The sequence below is a fragment of the Phaseolus vulgaris genome, chromosome 5 (genome assembly GCF_000499845.2).
Source record: "Phaseolus vulgaris cultivar G19833 chromosome 5, P. vulgaris v2.0, whole genome shotgun sequence".
NCBI classification, from domain to species: Eukaryota; Viridiplantae; Streptophyta; class Magnoliopsida; order Fabales; family Fabaceae; genus Phaseolus; species Phaseolus vulgaris.
In genome coordinates, this window is record NC_023755.2 from 5127451 (window position 1) to 5150494 (window position 23044).

General features: G+C 34.6%; 1 protein-coding gene across 2 annotated transcripts in view; it reads left to right on the plus strand.

Annotated features, from left to right (window-relative positions):
• The first annotated feature begins 4715 nt into the window (after positions 1-4715).
• LOC137834966 (E3 ubiquitin-protein ligase RGLG4-like) overlaps positions 4716-23044 on the plus strand; it is a 57081-nt gene continuing 38752 nt past the window's right edge. For both annotated transcript variants that reach the window (XM_068643240.1, XM_068643239.1), the window contains exons 1-9: positions 4716-5175; positions 15202-15286; positions 15485-15625; positions 15717-15830; positions 15933-16030; positions 16110-16189; positions 17997-18102; positions 18444-18571; positions 18873-19002. In XM_068643240.1, coding sequence (XP_068499341.1) covers positions 4843-5175; positions 15202-15286; positions 15485-15625; positions 15717-15830; positions 15933-16030; positions 16110-16189; positions 17997-18102; positions 18444-18571; positions 18873-19002 — 1215 coding nt within the window. In that variant the 5' untranslated portion in view covers positions 4716-4842. The remainder of the gene's footprint in view (positions 5176-15201; positions 15287-15484; positions 15626-15716; positions 15831-15932; positions 16031-16109; positions 16190-17996; positions 18103-18443; positions 18572-18872; positions 19003-23044) is intronic.

Genomic DNA, 23044 nt, shown 5'->3' on the forward strand with positions numbered 1-23044 from the left:
ACGTCTATATAACAAACCAGTTAGTTTATCTTATTTCAATAATTTAGTATAACTTATTAAATTAATATGGACTTATCATGGATATACGGAGAAAAATAAATTTGTTTTCCTCCATTCTTTAAGGCAGCGATGATGTATGTTTGTGTTTCTAACTTCTTGTTTTCAAGTGATTGAATGAACTGAGGGTCTAAAAACTCATATATATCTTGTTTCCCGTCATTGAAGCATAATCCTCAAATATACTTAAATTTCAATAAGTTAGTACTAATATATAAAATCAAAAGTATAAAGATTTTAATAATTGAACTTACATCATCCATAATTGCAAAAATGTTATGTTAATCTCTTGATTTTCGAATGCAAGGTCCAACAAATCAGACATGTGAAAGTACAACGGTACATCACTATGCCTTCCAAAAACATTGGCATCCCATGGAACTGCTACGATAGTTGTATCTAAAGTTGTAGCAACTTCCACTAATGCTGCCACAGGATCATTAATGGAGAATTTTTTTCTTCTTTTGTTGATGTAGTTTTGTCTTTGGTTCCTACTACTCACTCATCAACAAACAAACAAATAATTAAATTAGTTAGAATGCAATATATTTAATATATAATCATATTAGTGCAAAGATATACGTAGAGTCTGATATAGGTCTAACGAAATGTCTAGGCCAGGCAATGAAAGTATGTAATGTCTCTGCTACAATTGTCATCTCTAATGTCAGCACAGGAACTGCAACATCATCACAAAGGACCTTCTCCACCGTGACCTTTATTAAATTAGAAGGAAGAGACACATTGTGTAACATTGTGACCCCTTCATAACACTTACCTAGGGAAACGAATTGGGTAAAATAACTATACTCAACATATACACCCTCCCAATGCTTTTCAAACTCCCTATCCATCTGCTTATTAAACTCCTCCATTAAGCTTTCTCTAATCTCTTGAGTTACCTCAGCCTTTATCTGTTGTCGTAACTGTAGCAAATACTCGTGGCTAGGTTGACTAGACGATTGTTCCTTACTATGTGATGAGGGTCCAAAGTATGTGAATCCCAACCCCATATCCAGCTATGCTCAGGTCGTCTGATAGCAACATTAAGAAGATTTTCGCGATCATATGGATTAAAAGTCCCCTGTGTTGATTTCTCAACAAGAGAATCCTACAACAAATGAAAATAAATTGTCAAACTTCAACACATTGAATTTAAAATAACACAGAGAACATATTTCTTACAATTTTTTCAGCTGTTCATTGTGATTCCTCAAAAGTCCATGTCCCTGATGGCTTTAAACAGGCACCCTTCAATTTCTTATGTCGGGTTGGTGGGGATGGAGGCCTCAAAGAATCTAAATTATTCCCTTCCTCAATAGAAGTAGAACGTGCTTTAATCTTTTCTTCAAGCATCTTCTGCTCTAATGTCTTATAATCACCACGGGACAATAAATGTGGGGTCTCATTATGTGTCTGATTGGCTTTTTCTTTCTTCCGAACATCCTATCATCAATAGTCAAAAATTAATAAAACGTTAATATGGACTACATCAAAATAAAACAAGTGATATTAACCTTCCATTTCTCAGTTTTTCGAATCTTCACAAACTGCTGCCAAGTTTCTTCATCAAGAGATGCATATTTTGTACAAGGATTTTCTCCTTTCCTTTCACCAAATATATAATTTGTTGTCAATTTTGATTTAAACTGACAAAACTTGACACTCACATTAGAAAGAACCTTCGCTCTCAAAGTTTCCACACTCGGGATCTAGTAATGCATCTACATTATTTGGGATAATTAGTTCATAAACAAAGTTCAGATTGAACAAAGTATAAAAGAACTTCAGATCAAACAAAGTAAAAACAATTACATACCAAAATATCTTGCCAAATCATGTTTCTCTCGTGCTCGGTCATGTGATCCCAGGAATTAGTTAAGATAGAGATCCTTTCACGAGCAAGTACTCCGAGATAACTGTTAAAATTCTTTGCATATGGCCCAGTGGCCACACCAATGTTGACATCAATAGACAATGATATTTCTTCACCTTTATTTATCTTCTTACACATACTCTTTAATCTTATAGGTCCTCTACCAGTTCTTAAACGAGGAACTTTATCATCTGCCATGTTCCTGTTATCAAAAAATATTATAAGCATCAAGAATATGAAACATAATAAAAATTCCATAATGTAAATATATATAATGTAACACATGCACATACAAATATGTATTCCTTCTTCGTGATCATATCAAGTTGCATGTACAATATCAGCAACCTCCTCGCACTCTTTATTGATCATCGTTTTCGTAAGTGATTCAGTCTCAAAAATATCATTGTTTGTATCTTTTAGGTCATTATGTTGCTTTTTTTTTCTTGTAACACAACAAATCAGTGTTCAAGTGTAGCATATTTGATATAGAAAACTTGGGAAGCTTGATATTCCATTAAGAATGGTTCGTCATGATAACCTATCTTTCAAAAGTCAATCAAAGTCATTCTTGTGCATCAACTTTGACACCAGTCTTATTTTCAACCCACTTGCATTTGAAAACAGGTACAATAAACTTGGTATAACTAACTTCCCAAATCTCTACTACAACACCATAATAAGGCATTGATCCCATAACAGGATTTTGATCCTTTGAAGTTGAAAATTGCATAAAATCTACCTTTGAAGTGACTCCACTGTTTTGCAATGTACTCCTATCATCTTGAGACTTTGTGTAAAACAAACAACTTACTTCATAGCCATAACAACATAAAACATTAAACTTGAGACAGTTTTCAAGCCATGTTAATGTTTCAGATGTTGATGGATCATTCATGATTTGTTGCTTAAACCATGACATGGAAGTTTTGTTATGCTCAATTAACACTCATTTTTCTTATTGTCTTGGATTCTTATATTTCACAATGTCTTTGTGTGTATCTAAGTATGATAACACCTCATCAGTGTTATTCATGATATACAAATGTGTTTGCAGAACCTCTTCTCTAGATTTGCTTATGACTTGATAAGTGTAACAATTGACCATGTCACGTTCATGTTGAATAATTTTTTAAAATTCCATCACACAAAAGATGTTCTCTAATTTCATAAACATTCAATATTCTTTCATTCAAACAATTCACACAAGGACACCTTATTCTTACTCCGTTATGATTACTAACGGCATTACGTTGTGCAAACTGTATGAATTTTTCCACTCCTCTTTTGTATGTATCAGTTATACTAAATCAAAATTGTCGAAGGTTAGACACCTCAGACTAAGTGTCAACACAAATATGATCTAATTCATTATGAAACTAAATCAAAATTGCCAAAGGTCAGACACCTCTGGACTCAGCATCAACACGTTCAATACAAACCAGTATTATATAATTCATTATAAAAACTAAATAAAAATTGTCGAAGGTTGGACACCCTCGGACTCAAGATCAAAGCCTTCAATGTATACAAATATTATCTAATTCATTATAAAACAAAATCCAAATTTCCTAGGGTCAGACACCCTCAGACTCAGAATTAGCATGTTGCATTCACAAATTAATTAAAAATATAAAGAGTATTAAAACACTAATAAAAAAGTATAGAATATTAAAATACTAATAAAAAAACCTAAAAATATTAAAACACTAATAAAAAAATTAAAAATTATTAAAATCAAAAGAAAAAATTAAAACACTAACCTGGCGGGAAAAAATGGTGTGGGTGCGAAGCACGAGGGCGGCCCGGTGCGAAGGCGGTGAGGAGCGACGACACAGACGTCCACCAGCGCAGAGGAGAAGTGGCACGACCAAGAGCGTGCGGCGGCACGGTTTGTTGTTGATGCGTGGTTGCTTTGAAGGTGTGGAGTGAGTGAGGAAGTGAGGGAGGAAGGAGAGCGGGCGGTGCAGTAAGAGTGGGAGAGCAGCGGCGCACTGCACAGGCGCGACTCAAGGGGGAGGGTTTGAGGCAGAGGCGCGACGACTTGTGCGAGGAAGAAGATAAAGTGAGGAAGGTGCAATGAGGAAGAAAGGGGAGATGAGAGGAAGAGATTAATAGAGTAGAGTGTTGGCTCTGCGAAGAGTAAGGAAGGGAGTGATGAGAGGAAGAGATGAAACGAGGAGAGTGAGAGAGTAGTCCGCGCATTGTAGCTGATAAGTGCTAGACCCAATATATAACAACAGTTCACTAAGAACCGTCGTTGAAGCTCTATCAAGGACTCATATAATGACGATTCAGACAAGAACCATTGTTAAAAATAGGAAAAAATTAAAAAAAATTACAACAATATCACCGTCTCTCTTATTACAACTGTTCTTTCATAACCGTCTTTATAGGGAGTCGTGTTTTATGTATTTTGTACTAGTGAAGAATAAGGATTAAAGATTTATTTTATATCTCCAAGCCATGGATGCTATTTAGTATTGTGTACTTTGTGATCACACCCCTTTGATTACCGAAATGCAAGTTCTATACTTCATTTACTGATTTTATACGCACCCTTTAACACGCAAGGTCGTTGAAAGGCCACATGGTTTTGGCACTTGTTCAATTCTTCAGCTCTTGATTGAGCCACAAGGAATACAACTTGTGCAAATCTCACAAGCAAAAATAAAGGGACAAGAATCATATTCCACATTCATTTTTTTTCTTTATTCCCCTTCAATTCCATCACCTTTATTTTTAGTATATAATTTTTTTGAAAGAACCACACTCCTGAACCTTCTTACTCGTTTCCTTTTACATTAAATACAATATTTTCCTCTTATCTTATCACTAAGATATATTTTTGTTACATATATATATATATAACTCTAATTCAGTTTTGGAGAAACCTAGTTTAAGATGCCATGGGCAACCTCTTTGGCAAAAATAAAAAGCATGGCACTCATAGTTCAACCCATGATAAAGGAAGAGGTGGAAGAATCTTCACTAACGTCACCACAAGAGCTTTACCATCCAATATTCCATCGCAAATATCTTCGTCGTTGCCACCACCAATCTTATATCCATCTCTCCAACCACCTTCGCCGCCACCGCCACCGCAGCGATCGCAATCCATTTCCAAGAAACCAAGTTTTGTGAGAGTTGACTCCAAACAAAGCTCTTCAGTCATGGACAAGAAGCAATCTGCAGCGAAGAAGTATGCTCTTATCCGTGACAACTTCTCTACCCTTGAACAGGTATATGAATTAATTTCATCTTTCTTATACTTTTATTTACCAGATTAATCTCTCAAAAAAATATCAGTATTAATTAGAAAAATTATGTGGTACCCTTTTCAATTTAAGTGTTTCTATTCTTAGTGAGAAACACTTTCATTCAACCAAAACATAACTGTACCTTGCCATAGCAATGAGTTTATTAAAGAATTTATATGTTTATAAAAATTTAAAATTTCATCGTATTTAAAAGAAATAACGTAATCACATAAAAAAATGATTAAAAGGTTTAGTGATGAATGGAAATTTTGAAAGATGTTTTGCATTTCTTCCAGAGACTGGTTTAATGCTTGGAATATTTTAAAGGACGAAACACTATTTAGTTTCTCTCATGGTCATGTTGGAATGTGAAAATAAGACAAGTTAAAATTAGTGTTTATTTCCTAAATTCAAATATTTTCGTAGTCTTTAAAGTATGTCTACGTTATCACTTAAGTCACGAGATATTTTAATTTTTTATTTAAACTAATTGACAAATTACTCTTTCAATTTTTAAAATTTTTTGTTTTCAAATATGAAAGTAATGACACCATAAACATTCTAGGAGGAAAAAAGTTACCATAAATATTCGAGAATACAAAAGGTGTATAAAGTGAAAAAAACATATTTAATTTCAATTTTAATTTGGAGTGAGTAACTATGAACAAGTACTTTAGAATTTTACTTTACTTCATGCATAGACTTTTAATGTCTTCCACAGTTCATTTTAATATTTAGAGTAGTTCAGTTAAGGTCTCTGTAGAAGGTAAAATAATGTTTAATCAAATACAAAGAATCTTCATGAAACGGGTAGAGATAAGTGTATTTTCTTTCCTTCTCAATATGAAATTGTATGGAATTTGTTCATTTGAATACGAACTCAATCTAATAAATATTCAATAAATTATGGAAAGTTAAGTCTTGGAATTAATGAATACACAATAAAAAAAGTAAGTATATTAAAACAAATATATTTTAAAAATAATATTACATGTTATAAACAAATTATTCATCAATTTAATAAGTCTTACTAATAATATAAAAAAAATATATAAGTTTTTAAAAGAATGCATGAAACCCATACCTTTTGTTTACAGTAACCCATACTTATTCTTAAAAGCACACTATCTCGTGAACTTATATAAAAAGCTACATCATAAATATCTATTGATTTATTAGCTTTGAGTCTTTGACACTTTATTTAAAGGAATAAAAGAGAATGGGCGTAGAACAATGTGGCAGGAACAATAAGTAGTATTTTTTTTCGTAATAATATTGGTTGGTAAACATTGGAAATAAAGAGTAATATGATTGAAGTCACACACAAAATAAATATTTTTTCCTTTTAACATAATTTAAAGTATTCGAGCACAATACTATAAAAATATACCATAATTAGGCACTTTAAAAAATATTTTCTACTCATAAATAAGTTTAGGTAAGAGTATAACATATTATAAAATAAATAATCATGAATGAGTCTTAAGATTTTATATTTCTTCATTGAAGCTTGTTCATCGTGTGAATAACGGCAATAGTGGACCTCACTGTAATGCATGGTACACACATCTTGTTCAGGTCAAGCGTCAACCTATGTGTGGAATATATAATTAAAAATTTAAGTGGGAGTTGAAATATTAAGTAAAAATAAATAAAAGAAGAAATATGTAAATAAAAAAATTTATAAACTCATTTTTTAAAGATTTTGCATTGAAAATTATTCACATATTTTACATGAATTTATTCTTAATTTATTAGTATTAAATTATATAAATTTACTTTTAATTTATTGGCATTTTTTTTTCAAATGTGTGTTTTTATGGGACTTGATTTGTCAAGAAAGAAGAAAAAAAAAAGTGTAACGTGCTTTCTTATTATTAATGATGCCAAATTACTTTTTCAATAGCATGTTTCATGCTTGGTTATTACTACGAGCTACCAGTCATAACATGCAACAAAATCTTCAAAGAAATGATGCAAAACAAAACCCTTTAATCTGCACTAACCTATCGCACTCTTCCACCTTAATTAATGGCTTGTGTTGTCACCAAATCACTTGAGCTGGGCAGGGACAGAAACAGAGGACTCTAAAAAATAGATAAACTAGGTGGTGTTCTATGACTTCTGAAAATGGTATTTGGCAATCAATTATGTTGAAGGAGGAATTTGGATATATATATTTTTTTTATCAACAAATAATGAATTAAATTAATGGGATACTTTAGGGGTATGTATCCCAACCCTTATACAAAAAAATCTTGCTTTTCTTCTTACTCCCTAGATACACATATTATGTTGAAGGAGGAATTTGGATATATATTTTTTTTTTTATCAACAAATAATGAATTGAATTAATGGGATACTTCAGGGGTATGTATCCCAATCCTTATACAAAAAAACCTTGCTTTTCTTCTTACTCCCTAGATACACATATATGTAGAGAAACTTAAACATGTTTCCCTATTACTAGATATAAGCAAATGTAAGCTGGGAAGATTTTCTCAGAAGAACAGAAAACCAGCATCCCTATGTTGCAGCAGACCAGGAACCACCCTACTGATCCTAAAGGCTTACACGCCTTTTATCAGCCCTTTTGGGATATGATCCAGGCCTTAAAGCAGATTACAACAGACCAGATTACAGTTCCTTCTGTACGCTCTAGGCTCCTCTCACAAATCCACCCTGCACCTTCTTAGACACTGCTCCTCTATTACGGTTAGACCGTGCCTTCCTGCTTCCCTCCTATGCAATGCACCCCTGTGCATATACACTAAAAACAAATCTGCCTAGACCTGCAGCAGCCAAAAAAAAACAACAGCCACCACCCAGATTCCACTTGGAACCTCTTTAATCCTATTTTTCTCCTCCTCTTTGCTTTGGACCGTAGCCATGGATCTGTATTATAACTCCTAGTTTGCTCTTTCCGGACACACCTTACCTCAAAACAGAGGTGATCCAAATCCCTCCCTACTACAAGTGTGGGCTCCCAGCTTTGCACGAGTGACAACCACGCAAATATGCTCATTCCCAATGTATTACAGCTACATACTTCTTGCGTTTTGGTTGACTATGTATCACCTCCTGTACCAATACAAAACAGTACATCCCCACCATGCTACAACACAAAACTGCCAATAGGCCAGCCTTTTCAGCTAACTCTATTGATCCGCACCAGTTCCAGGGTGTGAAAGTTACCCTTTCCAGCACTGGCTTGTGAAACTGTCCTCTGCCCCAAGCTGGAAACAACAACCTACCTGCCTTACATCTGTTTTCCTTCACCCTCAGAACTGCAATTCCTTGCCTCTCCAGCGCTGGTCCAAGGTACCTTTCCACTCCATAATTCATCCTGCACTCATCATATATCAGTACTAGGGGATCTACATCAGGAAACACCCCTAGCTACTGCCCTAGTCAATGTGGGTCGTTACCTAACCCCTTGACCCCTCTGCTATACAGGTCACACTATTTAACACTCTTTATACAGATAACCGGGTTAATGGTCCAATCTGCAAAGGAGTAATTAAAAGACTTGGTCCTATATTTTAGCCAGAACCAGGATTTTAGCTGTGCCATCTGGATCATCTACTCTACCTCCACAACTCCTTGATTGAACAGAATGGAATTTCTCTGGTCCCAAATACCTCTTATAACAGCTGCCCAAATACCTTTCCAAACCAAGTTTTGTTTTCCACTGGCCTGAGAACAAATAAAACTCTCAAAATGAGATTTAATCTCGTTATTTTGCATTAACACGATTTCCAGCCACTTTTGGCAAAGGGACCAGACACGCTGTGCAAACACACACTCAATGAATAAATGCTGTGATGACTCCTCCTTAATCCGGCACAGAACACAAACGGTAGATTCCATCTGCACACCTTTTCTCACAAGGGCCTCCCGTGTTGGAATTCTGTCTATAAGCACTCTCCACGTTGTTGTTAGCACATTAGGAAATGCTGCGGTTTTCCAAAGGAAATCAAAAATAACTTCTTGAGTCCCTCTTAAATGCTTGACTAAGCAGTTGTACGCTGAACTCACCGTGTACCTCTCTAGTCCTCCTCTCCCCACACTTGGTTGTCATTTATGTATCTCGTCACAACAAACCCTGAAACTCTTTCAAGAAGACTTCTTTCCATCTCAGATTCCCACTCAAATCTCTCCCTCCTCCATTGTAACCTCCATTGCCATTCAGAACCCTCCCACCCTCCAGCTTCTTTGACTTTTTGCTCCTGATTTGTTGTTAAGGTATATAGCCTTTGGAAGCATGTTTTTAGACTTGTATTACCAACCCACACATCCTCCCAGAAATTGATTTTGTCTCCCCTTCCTAGTTTCCATCGTAACTCTTCTTTGAACCAACATTCTCCTTCTCCCTCCCTACAGATTTTTCTATATCTCTCCACCACCATGATTGGTATTTCACTGGAATCTGTGTGTCATCTAGCTGCAACCCATATTTTGAGAGTAATACCTCCTTCCACTTCCCTTTCTCTTGTGAGATAAGCCGCCATCTCCATTTTGCTACGAGGGCAAAGTTCAACTTTCTTATGTCCTTGATAACCAAACCTCCCTCTTCTTTCTGTTTGCACACGTCTCCCCAACTTACCCATGAAATCGGCCTTTTTTCCTTTCCCCATCCCCAGAGAAATCTTCTCTGAATGCTAATTATGCTTTTGTAAACCGATTCTGGTGCTTTATATACAGACAGATAAAAGAGAGGTATTGCGGTGAGCACGGACTTAATTACACAAGTCCTTCCTGCCAAGGACAAAAACCTCCCCTTCCACACACTTAGTTTGGCCTTCAATTTTTCCAAAACAGGTTTCCAGAACGTTTTTTTCCTTGGATTTCCTCCTACTTCTAGTCCCAGGTACTTAAACGGATAACCCATCTGGCCACAATTTAAAAGTTTTGAGTAGCATCTAAGATTAGTATTCTCAACATTTATACATACTAGACTTGATTTGTGGAAGTTGATTTTCAGCCCAGATGTTATCTCAAAACCCCTTAGAATTGCCTTCATACTCACCACATTGCTCCAGGAATCTTCACAGAAGAAAAGGGTGTCATCCGCATACTGCAAGAAGCTCACATCTACCTCCTTACTTCCAATCTTAATTCCTACAAAAAGGTTGATTTTTATCACCTGCCTAACTAGTCCAACAAGGCCTTCAGCCACTATTGTAAAAAAAAACGGTGCTAAGGGATCTCCCTGTCTCAATCCTCTTGTCGGTCTGAATTCTTCAGTTGGACTCCCATTGACTAGAACAGACACTGTGGCTGACTCCATACATCCTCTGATCCACTTAATCCAGGTATTATGGAAACCCATCCTATCAAGCATATCGTACATGTACTCCCATCTTACCGAATCGTAAGCTTTTTCAAAGTCTACCTTCAAGCACAACCCTCTTCTCCCCTTCCTTCTAAGGTCCTCAATTACCTCGTTTGCTAGTAGCACACTATCCGTGAGACCCCTATCCTTTATAAATGCAGACTGACTCTCATCTATTATTGTCAGTAAAACTTTCTTTAACCTTCCTGCTAATACTTTAGTAATGACTTTATATATGGCTCCCACTAGAGATATAGGTCTAAACTGATCAAGCTTGCAGGGATCCTTAACCTTTGGAACAAGTGCTATGAATGAGGCATTGCACCCCCTGGGAATACAACCTGTTTTATAGAATTCCTCTATTGCTGCTACAAAATCTGCCTTTAAGTACTTCCAGCTCTTCTTAATGAAATTAAAATTAAATCCATCCGGGCCTGGACTCTTTGAGCCTTCGCATTGCCACACCGCCTCCTTAACTTCTTCCTCAGAGAACACCTCTATCATTCTCAAGCTATCTTCTTTAGCAAGGGTTTTAAACTCGACCGCATCAAGTCTCACCTCGAAATCCTTTGTTGATTTAAACCTGTTTTCGAAAAGCTTTTTAGCTTCACTTCGTACAGTACTAGGCTTCTCACACCAGAAGCCCCCAATCTCTACCCCTTTCACTTCATTCCTTAGTCTCCTCCACCTAAGAGTTGAGTGGAAAAAACTAGAGCAGGAATCACCATATCTGAACCAATTTGTCCTAGCCTTTTGCCGGATAAGTGACTCAAGCTTATTATCAGTCTCCCAAAGCCTTCTAATCAGAACTGTTCTAGCATGCCTCTAACTTTCCCCCACTTGACCGTTACAATCTTGACGATCAAAGTTCTTAATTTCCTGCACTATAGAACTCTTAGTCAAATTCAGATTCCCAAAGACGTCCCTATTCCATACTTTTAAATCCACCTTCAGAAGTTTGAGCTTTTCCTTAAGCCCTTTTATTGCACTTCCTTCGGATTTATATGACTTCCACCTTTCCTCCACCATTCCAGCAAAGCCTTTTTCCGAAAGCCATGCATCAATCGACCTAAAGGGTTTGGGACCCCAATCCTTGTCCAGACATTTAATCATCAAAGCACAGTGGTCCGAGACCTCCCTCCGTTGGACATATTGCTTACAAGTGGGCCAACACTGTAACCGTTCCTCTGTTACAAGAGCTCTATCAATCCTACTCTTTACCGTTCCATTTGATTTGAACAAAGTAAATTTTTTCCCAACAATGGGAAAATCCATAAGCAAGTTTGTCTCTATAAACCCATTGAACTCCTTCATCTCTCTAATAAAGTCTCCCCTATTTGCCCCTTGTCTTTCAACTCGTCTTCTTATAGCATTAAAATCCCCACAAAAACACCACATCCCAATCTGTGAATTTTCTTTACACTTGGATATTTCCTCCCAGAGAATTTTCTTCTCTTTTAGAGTGCATGCTGCATACACATTAACCACACAACACCTTTGGGATGATTTCCCGTGTAGACCCACAATAGCTATGTATCCTTTCCCCATTGAGTGGCTCTCATACTTAAACGCATCTTTGTGCCACAGAGAGAGTAAACTTCCACTGTCGTTCTCCCCTCCATTATGGATCCAACCAATGTTGTTATCCCCCAAATAGAGAAACACCTAGCATCCGTTACTTCTGTAGTCTTTGTTTCCTATAAGCACATGAATTCCACTCCCTCTCTCGATATACACCTCCTCTAGTAACGTACTTTTGTTCCTCCCCCCAAACCTCTAATATTCAAATTAAAAATCAGCATCTAAACCTCTCTATCTACCCAACTCTGTATTATTCACCACTTCTTGATCTCTGTCTTCCATAGAGATGAATTCTTGAACCACCTCATCTTCCTCCCCTCGACAAGCTAACCCAAACCGTTTTCCAACAACCCAAAGGTTATCTGACTACTCCCTACTTTCTGGACTGTGCACTCGGGCATTACATAAAAATATATCCCCATCAGAAATGGATGCTGAGAACATACCTTCTCTATTCAACATGTCACTCTTCTTCTGTGATGTTTTCTCGCTCAACCGGACAGACTGCCTAGGATAGGTATTTGCGTCTCCCAACTCTCGGAGCGCTTTCAGCTTGCATTTCCGTGATTGGGTTTTACTTGCAGTACCCGCTTCTGCTGCTTCTTCTTCTGACAAGCCATGCAAATTCACCCCTATTTGGTTTTCTTTCTCCACGGCAATTCGTCCCTCTTGACTGGAATTGGGTTCATTCTGTCGGTTATCAGTTCTACTTCCCGTTTCCACAAGATATGTTGATTGAGAGTTTCCCACATAACGTCGTTCATCGTCTTCCTTTGGCTCATACGCACTTCCAAGAATGCGTTCGATTTCCTTCTGTGATAGGTTCTGTCCAGCCTCACCCTCTTTTCCCGAGTGGGCCTTCCCCGCACACTTCTGGCCCGGATGCATTTTGGGCTTAAGAGGCGTGTCCCTGCATTCTAAATCCACCACTAACCTAGCCAGCTCAGCATGCCCAAAAAGGTGATTTTGCACATATGTGAGATCTTGTTCAGATTGAGATACTAAAGCTGCCTCCTCGTTGCCCTTGGTTTCCTCTTTAGTGTATAACCGAGTTGCTTTATTCTGCCCCTTATCCCCTTTCGTAGCAGTTGCCCAAGATAGGGGGGCCTTTGTCGTATTCGCACTCATGTCCGCTCCCTCCTCCTCTTTCTCCTCCGGTCGCCGGACCTTCCCTTCACTCAAATCCTCCTCCTCACCGTTGAACACCGAACTATCAGACTCCTCCACATAGGTCTCTGAAGATGAAATGCTATCAGAGGTATCTAGGTAATTCCGATGACACATACACTGCCCTTCAAGTCTTATGAGTTTTTCTTCTTCAACGTATATGGTCACCTCTTGTTCATTAATCATCATACTCTTAACCATTCTGGCGTTACGGTTTTTGAGTAGACGGACTTGAAGTCTTGCATACTCCAAGTTTTCCCACATGACCGTTGTTTCATCTATAGACACCAATGACACTTCCTCTCCTACTAACTTTGAGAAACAATCTTTGGTCCACAGCGGTAATGGCAACCCATAACATCGCACCCAGACTACTCTATGTTCTGCAACAGACTCCTCGGTCCATGGCTCGATTTTTTGGAGTACACTTTCGAACCACTCCTTATTGAGGTCTATTAACTCCTTCATGTTCACCTCTTCTCGTGGAGTAAGGAGAGCAAGATTATCTCCCAGGGATCTGACTCGGACCATGCTCATACCCCCTTTAAGAAATTCATCCTCAAGTTCTTCAAAGCTCAACTCTTCCTTAAACTGTCCTACCATACTGTACTTCATCCACGACAATACCTTCTTTTCAGTGGTAATGGTCGGCCCCTCCCACCTTCTTTGAGCATCACCTTTGATAACATCTGCATATGACTTGCTCCCTGCCTTCACTCTCCATACCTTTGTTCTTCTCTTCTGACCATGAACAACTGGTGACTCCTCCTGCGGTTTCCTGTATATCCTTCCCTGCTCCTTACGATACGCTCTGTTTTCACTCCCCTGCCCTTTAGCTTCCATCTCACTCCTCCTGTATTTCGGAACATTTACATGCAGCTTCTTGTTGCCTATGTAAATCTGATCAAGATCCTTCTCCAGCCTCCCCACATTCCTTACTTCAAAAAATCTAACGAACCCAAACCTTCTCCCCCATTTGTTAAGCCTTCTTGAGATAAACACTTCTTTAACCCTAGCCCATCTTCTAAAAATCTTGATCATATCCAGCTCCCCATAACCGTTTGGAAAATTCGCGAAGAAGAATGTCGTGAAATCATTTGAGTTTTTGTAGGCATGACAATTAGTACCAAATCCTCCATGTTCTCCTTGCCTGGAATGACGATCCATTTTGTTAATGGATCCCCCTGAACAACTTTAAACAATATTATTCGTTGCTGCTATGCCTTCACGAATTATCCATTGAACAAACTTACACATATTATCATCTATCTAACCATTCCCAATCGCAACCCCTTTGAGGTTAAGAAGTGTGTGATTTGTGAGGTTATTATGAGTGAGAATAGTGTGAGCTAGCTGAGGGACATAATGTCCAGCATAGCTTTCTCCAGTGATGAACAAGTCTCAAGGAACATCGACTAGAGATAAGGACATTTCATTGTATATAAGTGGGTGCAAACCTCACTCCATGAGCCGGTTTTATGGGGATTGAGTTAGGCTTAAAGTCCACTTCGTAACACAGAGAAGTGTTTGTAGTGTTGAATCTTCATAACCTTCGTATATTGGCTAGTAATAATCAATAATCAATGAATAATTTATAAAAAAAAATAATATGTTCTTAAACACAATTTTTGAAAGGTCAAAATAAAGGTTTGTTCACCCTATGTTTAAAAATTCTCACGAAGAAACTTCAAATCACGGATCCATATGAACATTTTTTATCCCACTAACCAAATACAAGTTATAAAAATAACAATTACCAGTGAATATGAATTGTATGTAAAAATTCTGATAAACAAGTTTAACATCAAGATTATTTTTCAAATTATTTTACAATTAAGTCAGAGTTTCAAGATTGTAAGCTACCATCTTAATTAATTACAATGTTCATTATGTAGCGAATTTCATGAAAATTTTAACTTGTGCAGGTGACAACAGCCTTGAGGAAAGAAGGATTAGAATCATCAAATCTCATCCTTGGAATTGATTTTACAAAGAGTAATGAATGGACTGGTATGTGGTAGTACATGAACAAGTGTGTAGCCAAGTGATTTCAGGGTCCATTGTAACCTGAATAAGATGTGGTATATGGAGCATGATCTGATGAGAACTAAAATTGGCCAAAGATAGTGTTGTTTGATAATTAATTGTGGGATTTGGGTTGCTTATAATTTCTTTAATGTTTATGAAATGATTTGTTTCTGACTGAAGGCAGAATCTCATTCAATAAAAGAAGCCTGCATGCTATTGGAACTACACCTAATCCTTATGAGAAGGCTATCTCTATAATTGGCAAGACTTTGGCTCCCTTTGATGATGACAACTTGATTCCATGCTTTGGCTTTGGTGATGGTAAGGCCTAATCCTTAAACCAGACCAAGTATTAACCAAGAAAAGTTTTTCAAGCTTGACACATGTAGCTGAACTTTCTATGATGATGCAGCTACTACCCATGATGAAGAAGTGTTTAGCTTTCACAGTGATCATTCACCTTGCCATGGCTTTGAGGAAGTCTTGGCTTGCTACCAGAAAATAGTTCCAAACTTGAAACTTTCAGGTCATTATTACTTTTTGTAGTGTTGTTCTTGAAGATGTAATGTAACTGCTTTTGTGCTGGAAAACTTCTGTGGCTGAAAAAATGATTGTGTTTTGTCTGAAGGACCAACTTCTTATGCTCCGGTGATTGAAGCTGCCATAGACATAGTTGAGAAAAGCCGTGGCCAATTCCATGTGTTGGTTATAGTTGCTGATGGCCAGGTATTATACTATAATGTTACATTCACGTGTGTGTTTGTGTCTCTTAAATCTTACTTGCATAAATGTGTGTGATTTTAAGGTTACAAGAAGTGTCAACACTGGAGATGGAGAGCTAAGTCCTCAGGAAGAAAAGACAATTAAAGCAATCGTTGATGCAAGGTAGATATATATAGTTTAATCAATCTTTATCAAGAATAATATTTCTTTTATAATTGAAAAAATGCCCCATGCCAAAACTTGAGCAACATAAATTTTCATCTAAGAAGAACTATAAAATTAGTAAATTTTCGTCCAAATGCATCAATACAAATTAGAGCTTCAATAATCACTGATAAAAAAAATATATGCAACTACTAAAGTTGTCTTTGATCTAATTCTAAGCTCAACATTTTATAGAATCTATCACACACGGTTGTCTTTATCTCGAGGTTACTTCATTTCTATAATGTCAAACTACCATTCATGATTTTCTCTTCTTGTCATCCTTTATTATATGATAATGTTTCCAAAAGTGTTCTTGCAAATTTCGTTGCATCATTTGTTGCAGCCCAACACATATCCACAACCTTCTTGCAACTTTTTATTTATATATAAGGTTGTCAAATTCAATAGATCACTTAAACTGGTGAAATTATCATAAATTCTTCTAAAAACTCTCAAAGAATTTATCTAACATTAAAAATATTAAAAAATTTAAATATTTGTGTAGTGAACTCTTTATAGCGTGTCATATGATAGTTATGTAGTTGCAACCTATAGCTATATAGACTTGACTTGTCTTTTAGTAGGCTGGATATGATGATCAAGTACATCTTTTTGTGAATTAACAATTTTTTTATATATTTTGTTGTGTTAGTTAGAAATTGTTGTGTGCTTCTAACCAATGTACAATTATTTTGTAACCCATTAAATATGACTCACTTTACTTGGTTGATGTGTATGAGTTATTTAAACTAAGTTACAATTAAGATTATGAATCACTTTACTTGGTTGATATGCATGAGTTGTTTAACCTAAGTTACAACTAAGTAACTTGCATCAAAGCTAATAGACAAAATAATTCGATTTATTTTTATCATACTTTGTTATTTATGTGTTTCTCATCTTTTGTGAGTGTAGTTTATAATTGGTAATATTGTACTGTTTTTTTTTCATTGTTTTTTGGGCTCTTTGGGCTAACAGAGGCAATGCAAACCGACCCGTTCAATTTTATAAAGGTAGAAAAAAGCCAAAAAAAATATTTTTTAATTCAATTTTAAATATCTCATAAAAATAAAGATATATTAAAGTAAAGTATAAAATAAAATCTAAATTTATACTTAAAAATATATATTATTGATTAAATAATGAATGAAATATTTGATTATATTGACAATCAACAAATTTTACATAACAATAAAAATTTAAAAAAATGTATGCGAATCATGAGATGGGACAGGGTGACCCATGTAGACTTAGGTTGTTGGAGACGATGTTATACAATTTGAGAGACTCATACGAATCATGATCTCTAATACTGAGATTATGCATGCGCACAAGTATTAATTTGTTAATAACATAAATGCATAATATAATACTTTTAATACAAATTTAATATTTCCACTTCATAAAAAAAATAGTAAATCACATTGATAAAATGTTATATTTAAATAAATTTAAACTAAATAGATGACTAAATCATTTATATAAATTCATAAAAAAAATAGGTTATTAATGTGAAAACCAATTAAAAATGAGTTATAACTTCTTCAAAAAAGTTTGAGTCAAATAAAATATTGTCAATTTGGAAAAAAAAAAACAGTTACATCTGATTTTAAACTTGCTAATTCGCTTTTAACTTGGAGTTTATCATGAGTTTAAATAATTTACCAACACAAGAGTTTAAGAGTTAACTTGAGAGTTTCATCACCTTATTTATATGATATAAATTCTTTATTTATTTATTTATTTGAATTTGTGATCTCAGTGCATATCCTCTTGCAATAATTCTAGTAGGAGTTGGTGACGGGCCTTGGGAAGATATGAGAAAGTTTGATGACAGGTTACCTGCACGCGATTATGACAATTTTCAGGTATAACAATACCTATTACTACCAAAAACTATTTAACGCATAATTAGGTTGTTAATTTTCTAAATAGTTTTTAATTCAACCTAACTATAATTCCTTAAGTTTAATTCTGGATTTTGGTCCACACGTTTTGTGCATAGTTCATGCATGCATGTATTTGAGGAAATCTTTACCAGATTCCCTAATCAAGGATTTAAAAGTAATTTAGAAATATAATTATAAAGTTTTAAAGTGAAAGAGCGATTTAATTATTTTCAAATAATCCATGGATTTTGATTTTAATTAATTTAACAAATTTTTAATGATTTAATTATTAAAGCTAATTTTGGCTTTGTTGTGTGCAGTTTGTTAATTTCACTGAAATAATGTCGAAAAACATAAGCCCCTCTGAGAAAGAAGCAGCTTTTGCTCTGGCTGCTCTCATGGAGATCCCCTTCCAGTATAAAGCCACCATGGAATTTGGAATACTCGGGTATGATCCTAAAATTAGGGGTTCACAAATTAAACTACCTAAACTATATCACTTAAATCAATTTTAAAATTAGTTCAATAAAATTAAATTGAAAACGGAAATTCTACTAAATTATTTGAACTCTCTCACTTGTTTCAACTATTATTTATAAAAAAATTATTTTAAGAATATATACTTTAATACGATAAATTATAATTAAATAGTTAAAACTTTTATTTAAAAGCAATTGAATTGTGATGTTTTGTAGTAGTGTTTTGTTTCTATTTAACTTGATTGTATATATTTGTGGTTTGGAAAATAGACGTGTGAGAGGAAGAGCAAAGAGAATAGTTCCAAAAGCTCCTCCTATACCCTATTCTAGGCCTGCACCCTCACCAGCTCGTCTTCCCAGCACTGCACCAGCATCCTCCATTGATGACCAAAACCAATCGGTATGTTTTACTCACCTTTAATGTTCATATACAAAACAAAATACCCATTTTCTGTGAACTTTAATTATTCATGGTATGAATCATTTCTCTGACAATGAATAATCTCAACCCAGACATACATTTTTTATATCTTGAAATTGATTATATCATAGTATAGCTTTGAAAATAAATTATTGGAATTGTTGAAGATCCCACGTCGACTAGAGATTAGGACATTTTAGAGTCGGTTTTATGGGGTTGCTTAAAGTCTATTTTGTAATATGTGTTTGTTGGGTTTATCAGACCACCTACTATCGGACCGTTATCGGACCATCCATAACATATATCTCCATGCACGAGTTGGTAGTCTCGGCGTGAGGGGTGTGTTGAAGATCTCACATCAATTAGAGATTAAGACATTTCAGAACCGGTTTTATGGAGTTGAGTTAGATTTAAAGAGATTAAGACATTTCAGAACCGGTTTTATGGAGTTGAGTTAGGTTTAAAGTTATTTTGTAATAGGAATAAATGTGAAATATCTTATTAGATAAAAAATAAATAAATTGAACATCAAGTAAGTATAAATAAACAAAGTTTTTTTTGTCTTTTTTTCTTGACATATTTTAAAAGAGAAAGTGGATAATTTAGGTGAAGACTTTCACTTTGTTGAACAGAATAAACGCATGTTAAGAATCTTAAAAATAAATATATTTTAAAAAATCGAGTTATATTTCTAACAACGGCTCATAGGGTTGAGGTTTGCACCCACTTATATACAATGAAAGGTTCTAATATCTAGTCGATGTGGGATCTCCAACACATAGAATTTTCTCATCTAAGTTGGAGAAGAAGTAATACGATGAGAATCCACATATTTAAATATTATTATTATTATTATTATTATTATTATTATTATTATTATTATTATTATTATTATTATTATTATTATATTGGATTGATTTTTTTTAGGGTGTATAAGTAGAAAATAAGGAGTGGTATAGTTTTCAGAAATATTTTTACACGAAATGTAGCAAGCCTATTGAGGCATAGAAGGTTGGGAAGGAAAAAAGGCAAAGCAAAGAAGAAGGAGACTCTAATAATGAAAATATCAATATATTATTGTTTTTTTTTATACAAATTTATGAATAAAGAAAGAATAAATGGATCAAAGAAATATCGGACAAAGGTTCTCAAGTCCAACAAAACAGTCGACTTATCCTACTAGATTGTCTATTATAATCAAAAACACAATAAAGGATAAACAAGCTAAAATAATAATTCTTACAAATATGTTCAAGAACCTTATTTGAAGGATGACCCAATCTATAGTGTCATATATCCAAGCTTTCAGAATTGCAACTAATCTTGTTATTTACTTAAATGCATTTGTACATATTAGGCATTCCAGTAATCTGATATAAATCGTTTTAAAGTTTAACTTGTCCAATTGTCTTTAATGTAGTCCTATCTAATATCTAGCAAGCATTATGTGAGAATAGAAATTGGTAATTCAAAGCATTTTGAACAAAGATAATATTCAAGGTAAGTACTAGTATGGAGAATACATCATAAATAACAAAATCTTTTTAAAATTGCAAAGTCATGCATAATTTGCAACAACATGGGTACTGTTAAGAAGTTTCACAAAAAAACGAGTTTCATTCTCTGAAAACTAATAAAAAAATATTTTTCATATGCATAACATGATTTGTAGCACTTGTGTTAAAAATTCAAAAATTTAAATTTTTACCTTTCTCATTTTGAGCAACAGAAGAATCACTAGCAATACTAATTTGATTTTTTTCGGTGTTTTTGAGGACTTTTAGGAGTTGTTGGATTTGCTCATTATTAAAAGGAGTTTGAGCTTTATTTTGGTTGTTCTTATCTTGGAGTTTGATCCATCTTGTGACAATATGTGCATTGCTTCTCGTAGCTTCTTCCTTTACCTCTACCTGGGATTTCCACCCATAACTAAAATTGTTGTTATCACAATTAAATTGTCTATTAGACATTTTATTAGAAGACTGATAGTTGTCGTTTAGCAGTCAAATTAAAATGATTTCAGTGAATATCGTCTAACACAGTGTTAGACCATCTGACACTAAAGAAATTATAGTATAGATAAGGTCAGATGACCCCAAGTTGTCTCCTCATGAATCCAATAGTGAAATCAGCAAATCAATATTCAAAATTTATTTGCAAGCACTAAAAATTAGCAATAAGAATAAAGTAAAAGTGGGTTGAGTCTGTTTAGCAGAAAATAAAGTAAACGATAAAAAAAAAAGAGTAAAGAAAGCAGGTGGACTCTCAAGCTTTTCCAACAATAATTTCTTCATTAGTTGATATATATATATATATATATATATATATATATATATATATCTTTCATTTAATCATCTAAACATAATTGTATTGACCAAAGATGTGTCAGTCAAAGACAATCGAATCCCACTAATAAAACATGTGTTCACTAATTTATGCAGTACCTTACTCGTCTTCATGCATTTATTGATAAGATTTTTAATCTTTTACCTCTTGAATCATGCGCCCAAGAGATTGTTCAGAAAAATAAACAAGAGTTTAATTATAGACATAATTGAATTATCAACATGCATCCAAAACAATTCTCAAAACATCAATTAAACTATGAAAAAACGTAGATATTTAGCATAGTAAGATATTGAAGAGCAAAACTTTAATTGCACAGAACCTCAAAATTCATTGTGAAATTACTAGAGAATCAATCCAAAGGAGCTTAGTTTTCCATGTGGAGGAAAAACGAAAAGATTACAAAGAAGAAAACTAAGAAAAACTTAATGCTCTATTTTTCGATTTTTTTAATAGTTTCTCAGTTTCCAACTTTCCAGAATTCTCGAATTTTGTTTCAAGTTTTATCACGATTCTGTTTCTTTGTATTTTGTAGAATATTTTCTTCCAATTTTGTTTAAGAGATATTACAAATTTTATTCTCTTATTCTTCTCCTCAAATTTTGTTTTCTATTTTGATTCAAAAGAAACAACTTGGACTTTCATATATTTGGCTCACTCATAGAGCTATAAACTTCCTTCAGATTGTCTAGCACACCATTTACTCTAAAAACACAAAATTAGCATAAATAATAGTTAAAGACCAAATAAATCCAATTAGATGAATCTCAATTTAAATAAAGATTTATTAATGATTACACTCCAAGGATTTATGATTAAAGCTTTAAAGTGTGAATAAAATTATACTCATTAACGACCTACGTTGATTCTAACATGTGTTGTTAACTTTAATATCAAAATAAATATTTCCACTTAACTATCTTTCTTGTTGAAGAATAAGAGAAAACACGTAGTTTAGGTAGAGAGGTTCCATAAGAAGAATATGATTTTTTATATTTCCAAATAATTCTCCAAGACCCTTCGAGAAACACATCACATGTTCAAACACTTTATAATCTATTATAATCTTAAAGAGATTACAGTTGCATTTTATGTCACATGTACAAACGATAATGGATATGAAGAACTCAAGTTCTTCCTAAAAAATATTCAAATTAGGATAGTACTTTGTAATGCTTATTTAAATTTTTTTTTATTACCAATGAATTAATGAATAAAATGAGACACTTTAAGAGTGTCCCAACCCTTATACAAATATCAGTTACACAGATACAAACCAGAGGAATAAAAGTACAGGGAAGATTTCATTTGCTCAAACGTAAACATAAGATTTGTTCCTAAAACAAAAACCAAAAAGCTTCAAGATAAATTCTCCCTCCCGGAAATCATTCCTTTGCTTCAACTTAAAGGAGAATTTCCTACTCTTGAATAGCAGCTGCAGAATTTTCCAGTGGTACTCTTCTCCAAGTCCAATTCATCATAGGTGATGCACCTCCCTATGACAGCAAAGTAGCCTAGATCCACCCTTAACTAGTAGATCCTATCTGTTATAGAAACCTGCATCACGATTCTCCTAAGCATCGTCAACCAGCACCCAACCATTAATCACTTCCTAGGAACCACTCCACAACATCTTCGGATCCCTTAAAGAGACCCCAGCAAACCAAAAAAACGC